Source organism: Morchella importuna (genome assembly GCF_003444635.1).
Source record: "Morchella importuna strain M04M26 chromosome Unknown Morimp01GS015, whole genome shotgun sequence".
Lineage (NCBI taxonomy): Eukaryota > Fungi > Ascomycota > Pezizomycetes > Pezizales > Morchellaceae > Morchella > Morchella importuna.
Window position 1 is genome coordinate 980,765 of NW_025763412.1, and position 8,712 is coordinate 989,476.

The window sequence follows — 8,712 nt, forward strand, 5'->3', positions numbered from 1 at the left end:
TGCTCCAATCCCCCGGGCCTATTCTCCGAATCTTTTCGGCAGTTATTGAAGGAAGGCCCATGAATCGGAAATACCAAGTCCAATATAGGCGTCTGTATCGTGTGGCCGGTACGCTTCAGACTAGTGCTTCATGCCGTACTACCAAGCACGAAGCACCTCGGCCCTTATGGAGCACGCCGGTCCGGACCCGGTTGTTTCGCTCACAAAATTCTCTAAACTCAACCGCGGTTTCCACATATTGCCTAGATCACTCCCGGTCTTGCTTTGCATGCAATGAATGAATTAGGTGGAAGGGAGGAGGAAAGAAATCCCGGTCTTGCTAATACTTACCCAGGGTTAGGGTTTTACTAGAAATCGTCCGATACCCGGGGACACCTTCGTATAGCCTTCTCCTCTAAAGGTTTAAAGAAGGGGATGCCAAATGTTGAATCCTACGAGCTGTCTGAAAACGATTTCTGTATGTTAGTGGCGGGTTTCTAGGCATTATGGTTTCTTACTAGAGGAGCGGATCTTAAAGAGTCCCTTTTGGAAACACAAGGCTACGAATGGGCCTATTTAAGAATAAGGTAATGCGAGATTTACACCTGGTTATTATTCCATATAGCATGACTCTCGAACAGTTGTAGGAGGTTGTATATGGAGCTCAATTTCGGCGTCTCGCATCCTATCCACAGAGCCTAGCTCAAATGCCAGGAAATGATCATAGTGCATGAATTGAACAATACTTCATTGTACATTAACACGTCTCGTTGCAACACGGAGTTTCAATCTTTTAACGCGTAGGTATTGATAGAAGTGCACTCCGCTGACTGATCATTTCCAACGAATCAATAACTAATCGTAATTAGAAAACTGCACTTGCAGCAAAAAAGGTATCAATGAAAATATCAAATTAAACCTCGACCCCGCACAACAACCACGCAAAAAAGAAACAAAAATTAAGAAAAAACGAAAAACGAAAAAGAAAGAACACAAGTCGCAAAAACATTCTATCCAAGCTCTAAGAGATCCGTCTGAAGAACGCCTCATACTCCTCCTTCGTCTTGAAATGCGGGGGTCCCCGCGGCTTCTTCGAGTCCCTCCTCTCATTCGAATCACAACCATCTCCTGGCGTTGAATTAGAAGGGCTGTTGCCATCTAGGTTAAATGTTCCCATGGGGGGAGGCTCCGGAACTAGGAATCTCCAATTTTGCGGAAAGAACTTTGAAAGTGTGTACTCGTCCCTCCCGATGACCTTCGACTCCCCGCCAAACGGCACTCGAAACCGGTCAAGGATGTGTCGTGTTAGCTCGTTAGTCGGCGAGAAGCTGGGAAGGAAGTGGGATCTCTCGCTGGAGGTGTAATTCTCCTGGTCGAAGCGACGCTTTGAGCCGGCCGATTGGGGAGAGGAGCCAGCGGTGTCTTCGGGTACGACGACGAGGCGCCGAAGCGCGACGAGAATGTCGAGAAAACGCTGAGCAACGAGGTCATAGACAGCGCAGACCTCAAGGGCACCGATGCACTTGTTGAGGAGGTCTTGGTCTTGGACTTCGGTTTGTTTTCCGGCGTGGGAGCTACCGTCAGATGAGAGGCAGAGTAGGACTATGAGTCCGGCAGTGTATGCAGCTTGTCTATTTGATAATGTCCCGTCAGTCCAAAACGCTTCTCCCTATAGATGTCAAGGATGGGGAAGAAATTTCATACATCAGCATCCAGCACCTCCGAACTATACGACCTTCCGAGTGCAACAATCCAACAACCTCCCAAACAGTCAGCGCCTTAGCTCCCCCAACATAAAGAACTTTGGAAAATCCACAAAATAAAGTAGGGAAGTAAAACCGTTGCAAGCTGCCTGCCTGCAGACACACACATTCGAGCATATTCATCTGCTACCGCCATCCTAGCCAGGCCGTCGAGGCCCTCAAATCGTCCTTCCAACCTCTCTAGGAGGATGCGCCGTGTTAGTAGTATTATGCAGCTGAGGTAGGAGCTGTGCGCCAATAGTATCGTGGATCGCTGTTTCGAGTCATTCCCGGAAACTGCTCTATGCAGTCGCAGTGACTCTGGCAGCGATGAGTGCCACGCCTTCAACCGGGCAGAATAAACGGCCACCTTGTTGAAGTCGATGAAAGTAGGGGTGTAGACATCTTTTGTGATGGAGCCCATGAAGATTGAGAGCTTAATGACTTCAGCGTGCAGATAGGCGTCCAAATCGTTCGTGCATGTGCGATAGCCCTACAACCCGCGTTAACTCCGAGATTGAATAGGAAAGTCAAGCAACTACTCACCTCACCATAAATCGGGTCCTCCCCATCACATATTGTCGGGATATTACCCAATGATCCAGAGAGCCAGCTAATAATGTGATTTCCCGCATTAGTATGTACCCTCGACTCAACTTGGACCGGGCGGACATAAGCTCCGTCCAATAGAACATTCAATTGGAAGGGATATCTACCCGTCCAGAAAAACCAATGATCCCCACACTCTTTTCCACGAGGCCCATTCTCGCTCGCTGTAGTCAGGGTGTCTCTGCATCAGATTGAGACCTCTCGCACGCGCAAGCTCTATCGCTTGGTCTGGCTGGACATTAGCAACTGAACCACCCACCCCAGCCACACTATTAACACGGGGCGCAGCATTAACAGAACATACCCAAATAATCTCTAGCCCAGAACGACTTCTCAAACACAAAAAACAATCCCACAAGCATTGAAGTCCTCATCCTCTTCAATGGGTCCCACTCATTTCCCGCCCCGCTATCAAGATACCATTTCGCACTCTTGAACAGGGCCAGCTGCGCGTCCTGAGTGATATCCTCATACTGCGACCCGATCGCCGCGATGGCGAGCAATTCGCAGAACTGGGCGGGAGTAATCTTTGCTTGGCTGCTGATGGGATAATACGTCGCATTTATGAGCTCAAAGACCTCGTACTCGGCGAGAATATAAATGAGCGTGCTGGTGCCACGGATGAAGCCTGATATGCATTGCGAGATTATCTCCAGCGGGGGAGGGTCGTGGATGTTGTAGAACGTGTCGAGCTCTGGTCTCCGTGAATCGTAGTGGTATGACGATGGGCGATTACGGCCACTGGCGCAGCTAGTGGAATCAGCAGCTGGTGGAGACCGACGGGAGGTGGAGGTGGAGTCTGCGCTGGAGACTCTCCTTGCTACTGGACACTGAGGGCGCGCATATACTCGGACCATGTCTGGGGGTGCTTCTCCCACTGCTCCTGCGAGCGCTGAGCGCAGAGGTGGGAGGATGAGGCTTGTGGGAGGTTGTTGCTGTGGTTGCTGTGGTTGCCGTAGTTGCTGTGGTGGGGGGATGATTGAGTAGATTGGGTGGGGGAAGAGCAGGAGGAGGAGGAGGAGGAGGAGGAGGAGGAGGAGGAGGGCTGCTAGAACCTTTCATTATCTTCTTCTTCGGCTTCGTCCTTCTGCTTCTTCTTCTATTTCAACGTCTTTTCAAGCTCTCTTTTTTCTTCTCGTCTAGTAGGACCTAACTATGGGGGCCACCTGAAGCTCTTATACAAGAACTTTTGCGCCTCTTGGTTGACTGCGCGGTACTCAGGATTAATGGTCTCCAGCTATAATCCTACCAGGGCCTACGGTAGGCGGCATCGCGTGGTGTTGTGTCGTATAATAGTTTGAGTTGAGACCAAAAGTAACGGCGTATGCCAGCTAAGGGGAAACTTATCCCAAACCTGAAGAAAATGACCAATTGCCTAACTACTCTACATGCAATTAACCAAAAAAGAAATTCTCTCCCCCCCCTCTCCCCCTCTCCTCCCACTCTCTATCATTCTCTTGTTACCTTATTTCCGATATCCCTACGTACAATACGTATGTGAACAGGTGGCGGGGAAAAGGAAAAAAAAGAAATCCAGCACCCTGGATCCACGCTTATTCTCACATATGCGGCTCTTTTGCATTCCTTTCTTTTCTTTAATTGCACTGAAGCTCTGCCCCTCACGACGAAAATCCAATCTCGATAGGCGATTGTGATTATCCAGCTGACCAGACCATGCGAGGAGGTGGTAACGAACCGAGTTTCGGCACTCTTAGGGTGGTGTATGTATCTCTCTACGTCCCTATGCGTGGTAGAGTAGCTGTCCGTTCCCATATGCTGGGATTTGAGCAACGTCAAGGATCTCATACGATTGTTGCAGATAAAGAAGGCGTTTTCTCTTCACCGTGATTGGCTCAGTGAGCACAGATACGTACTCCAAATGAAACCGACATGCACGTGGACGGAATAGGGACAATATACCGGGTGCAGATCTGGTAGATACAACTCTATCTCTACTCTACATGTTGGGACGAAATATCAACTACAGTCGTCCGCCGATATAACGAACGTGCATATTCCAAAGTTTTCCGTTCGATACAGCAAATTATTCGGTATAGCAGGCAAGTTTCTATGTGAAATTTAGATTCGGATCACCGAGACCCGTTCGTTATAGCAAATTTGTGGCTTTTTTGGCATTCGTTATATCGGCGAACGACTGTAGGTACAAGTAGTACTTGCTTTCCAGTCAAAAAGTGTTTGGGGCGCCGGTCGGTGGACCTAAATACAACTAATACATACATGAAGTTACATGCACCCTGAGGCTCTAGAAATGACGAATGGGTACTTAAGTGTCAATGACCGTGCTCCTTTCGGCCGTATGGACCTCGATCATGCATGCCGCCAACAGCACGTAGTAATTACTCTAAACTGGAGTAACTAGATGATAATCCAGCCATCTTCATCATCACAGCCAAACAAAGGGCTTAGTTCGCCGACGTGAGCACGGGGCAGGAAAATCAAATATCCGTTTTGTGGCTTTTTTTGCTTGCTATGGTTGCGGGCACCTGTAACCGGAGGACATTTGACCTCAAACTTTGGGGGGTGATGACTTTCCGACCACCACATCTAAAATTATTTTCTCTCTGTTAAATGATGCTTTAGCCTCCACTCTACATCATGACAGAGTTCAATTAATTTATTGTTTATGGTTGTGGAGTTATTGAATTTCTAAAAGTTGGGTTTTTGGTAAGAGACCAAATGAATGTCGCCCAAAGTTGCCTATTGCGTTATGCATTTTAATTACCTGATTAGGCAATTCTTGGACTACCTCTTAATATCATTGATAGGTCTTGGCACGAAAGCGCCAAGTTATTACTTGATTTGGAAAAGTGATAGCCAAAAAACACCAATGTCGCACCTACTCCGGATACAGGTGTCCGCAACCATAACGTTTATAAGAGACAGACTTAGTCATCTAACACCATTGGACAAGCCATATTCCTGTGAAATCCTGTCGCCGGTGAGGGTGATTCGTTTCCTGTGCTGCGTTTTCTTTTCCTTGTCTAACTCTACTGACGCGCATGGAGAAACCGGAATCAGATTGGGGAGGCGTTTTTATTTATTTATTTCGTATCATTTCGTGGAAAGTGATGGATCCCTTTTACTTCGATGGCGGTCGGTCGTCGTTACTCTATATCTGGTCATGTCTTATCCCCCTATCCCTTTTCTCTAACTTTACCGCGTACCCTGGACATGGAGCTCTTAATTGGCCCGGTCTAGATCAATGGGATCCAGTGCCAATGACCTGCCTTACCTGCCCTCTTGCCTACCTATCTGGTTGGACAACTTGGGGGGGGGGGGTGTTTGCAATTGCCAATTGCTGGCTGTGTCATGAGGGTATCTCATTTTTTCCATCACGTTTGGGAATGCTGCCAAATACTTATGTACCCATCCCCGCCAGTGTTGCTACTCAGCCCAATAAGGCAGCGGGCATTGAGCGTTTCGGAGGCTACGGTGGCGACATTCCCCGTGTGAATATAACATGACAGATACAGCTACACCTCGCTATAAGAAACCTTGTTATAAGAAAGCCTTGCTATAAGAAACAGCGCATAGGGTACACGCTAACAGTTCTACACCAAAATCTTACTTGCTATAAGAAATATTAGCTATAAGAAACAAAATCCGCCGCCACCTTGGCGTTTCTTATATCGAGGTGTCGCTGTACTTGTAAATATAGCACACATGCAAACATAGGACTTTAACTCTCCATACAATTCCTATATATGCTCTACCGACATATCATGCGCCCAATCCGGGTTTCCCTGCGTGTCAGCAAAAGAAGCAAAGTCTAGGCCTCGCGACGCCCGTGAGGAAGAGACGGAAAAAAAAAAAAGCCACATGGTTAATTAAATCCGATTCCCCATGCCTGCAGGTACGATCCCACCATACAGATGACAGCTATCAAGAACCACTGCAGTGGACTTCAGGCGGAATTTTGTACCGGTGGATTTTTGAGGCTTTGCTGCGAGTTCCAAATATGGTTGCGGGGAAGGGGATTTGGTGCTCTCTGGAGTTGATTGCAGTTGATGCGAGGCGGGGATATTTCACCTATGTACAGAATGTTGTCCCCCCCCGGGTTGGCTTTCCGTCTCGGTAGGTGGGGAACGCCAAGAAGCTTTCGATTCTGCAGGTACAGACGGAGTGGCAGGCAAAGACAGGAACACTCAACACTCAACACACAACATCCTGAATCCTAATCAACATCGAGCGGGGGAAAAAAAAAGACACTCTGAAGTTTTACGATACACACTGACGTTTGTAATGTCGAAACCCACGATATACCTTACATATTGCAGAGACACAGATAAATAAACACAGACAAAAGCCACAATTGGAATACAAACCATACGCCATCTGGTTCAGTCAATATCGACGATTAGAACCCTCAATATAACCAATTAATCCCAAAATCTAAAAGAGGGGAAAGGAAAAAAAAAAACACGGCACACATCACACACACCACATGGAAACAATAGTCACGTATTCATATCGACACATCAGCAGCGCCGGAAGCAGCAGAATCAGCAGAAGCAGCAGTAGAGGCAGCTGCCGTCGTTGACCTGGCCTCGTCCAAAGGCTCGATTTGCGTTCCCCCTCTCACCATCTTCACCGGCCATTCAAGCCACTTCTTCCATTTCTCCAGATCCCTAATACTCCTTTCGATTCTCCCCAGCTCATACTCTGCCCGCCCACCCACCCACCAAGCTACCTCCATCCGCTTGAGCAGCACGCAGTAATATGCAAAAATTATCAGTGCCCGTGGTCGCCGCTCCTTCAGCAGCAACACATACTTGTCGCTCACGCAGATGGGCCACTGGAAGATCAACGATGTCGTATTGAACTGCATGTCCGGATCGGTGCAGCTCACAAAGCTCTTGCGCAGCTTATGGATCGCGCCAAAATACGTGGACGACACCTCCGTGTCCTTAATCTCGTCAGCGTCTGACTCCGTCGTGTCCGTACACAGTCTATACAGCGCATTAAGCGCCTCAGTTTCATCACTCGAGATCCCAGTCCTCTCATAGAATTGTACTTTCAGCATTTGGCCGAGACAGCCAGATTCTACCCAGTCCCACACCTCATGGAGAATGCTGTGGACACCGCGGATAAGCGGGATCCATTCTGGGATGTTCCAGGGATCGTTTTCCATCGAATTCCCGGGTATTAGCGGAGACGCGGTCGCGAAGACGACGATCAGCGACGAGGAGATAAAGAGGGCCTCACAGCTATCTTTGCATATATGAGGGACCATGGCACCCATTGTGCGCACGGCTTGGTCATAGTGTGCTGTAGCAGTGATGAGACGGGAGGTGCGGTTGTGGGGCTCGAGTAACGCTAGGTGGAGGGAGGAGACGGCGAGCATTGCGTGAATGGTGCACCCGCTCTTATCGGCGAAGGCAATGCGGGGGACATCATGGGTCCACATGTCCATGAGATTCTGTGAGCTCGACAGGAAGGATGGGGCCACCCTGGAGTAGTGGTACATCAGTTCTAAATCCGTCGTGGTCCATGAGAACGTGAAGCCGAGGTGAGGGCCGGTGAGGGGGATCAGGTGCTGATGCTGCTGGTTCTGGAGTGGCGGAAGGAAGATATCAGGGAGGGAGGTTCGAACCGCCGTCCCGGAGGGAGGGGACCCGATATAACTATCTGGAGTCGAGGCTGGTGGTGAGAGTAAACTGCTGTTGCCTGTGTTGTTGACATTCGGGAGGGTTATCGTGCTGCCGGGAGTACTGGCGTCAATGTCGCTGGCACTGCTATCATTGACACTACTCCCTCCACCATTGCTGAAGTCGCATTCAATAGCGTGCTTAATACAGTTCCCGCAGGCAGGGTGGACCTCATCGCACTGCGCAGAGCTGACCATCAATAACAATAACAAAGAAGCAAGAAGGTGGTGAATATAAAAATTCACCGGCCCTGATTATAAATTCTGCGTGGGGAACGCAAGTAGTTTATATGGAAGCTAATGACCTACATACCTTGACTCTTCTCTTCTTGCATTTCGCGCACCCATTCCGAGACTTTGTATGTGTGCGTCGAGGAGGCATATTTATGTAGTATTCAGCTAGCTACACGGGCTGATAGATAGTTGATCTGATTGGATACGGTGTATACGCTGGCTAGAGCTCTCCGAATCGTATCCCACGCCGTACTCGTGACCGTGTAATGAGATGTTGAGGAAAGCAAAAAAGCAGAAAGCTGGTAGAGTAAAGCGAGGGAGCAGAGACAGAACGAAGCTGCACGGATCCGAGTACGACACACATCCGAATACGAATACGGTCGCTCCATCAACAACGCGAACACGGTCTTGGCATGCAGCACAGCGGATACCGGCACGTTCTGTCAGGGAGCCATGGGAAATGGTCAATCCTACCGGTTT

The 8,712-nt window shown here is 48.8% G+C and overlaps 2 protein-coding genes across 2 annotated transcripts; both read right to left on the reverse strand.

Moving 5' to 3' along the window:
• Positions 1–1,000: 1,000 nt before the first annotated feature.
• Positions 1,001–3,601, reverse strand: LAJ45_05689 (uncharacterized protein; the record flags this gene model as incomplete). Its single annotated transcript, XM_046115258.1, has 7 exons — positions 1,001–1,610; positions 1,684–1,739; positions 1,819–2,214; positions 2,268–2,334; positions 2,465–2,558; positions 2,635–3,378; positions 3,580–3,601. The coding sequence occupies 7 exons, from the start codon at positions 3,599–3,601 to the stop codon at positions 1,001–1,003; spliced, it is 1,989 nt and encodes a 662-aa protein (XP_045971780.1).
• A 3,215-nt stretch (positions 3,602–6,816) lies between these two features.
• On the reverse strand, positions 6,817–8,380 carry LAJ45_05690 (uncharacterized protein; the record flags this gene model as incomplete). Its single annotated transcript, XM_046115259.1, has 2 exons — positions 6,817–8,178; positions 8,312–8,380. 2 exons carry the CDS (start codon positions 8,378–8,380, stop codon positions 6,817–6,819), a joined length of 1,431 nt encoding a protein of 476 aa, XP_045971781.1.
• Between the last annotated feature and the right edge of the window lie 332 nt (positions 8,381–8,712).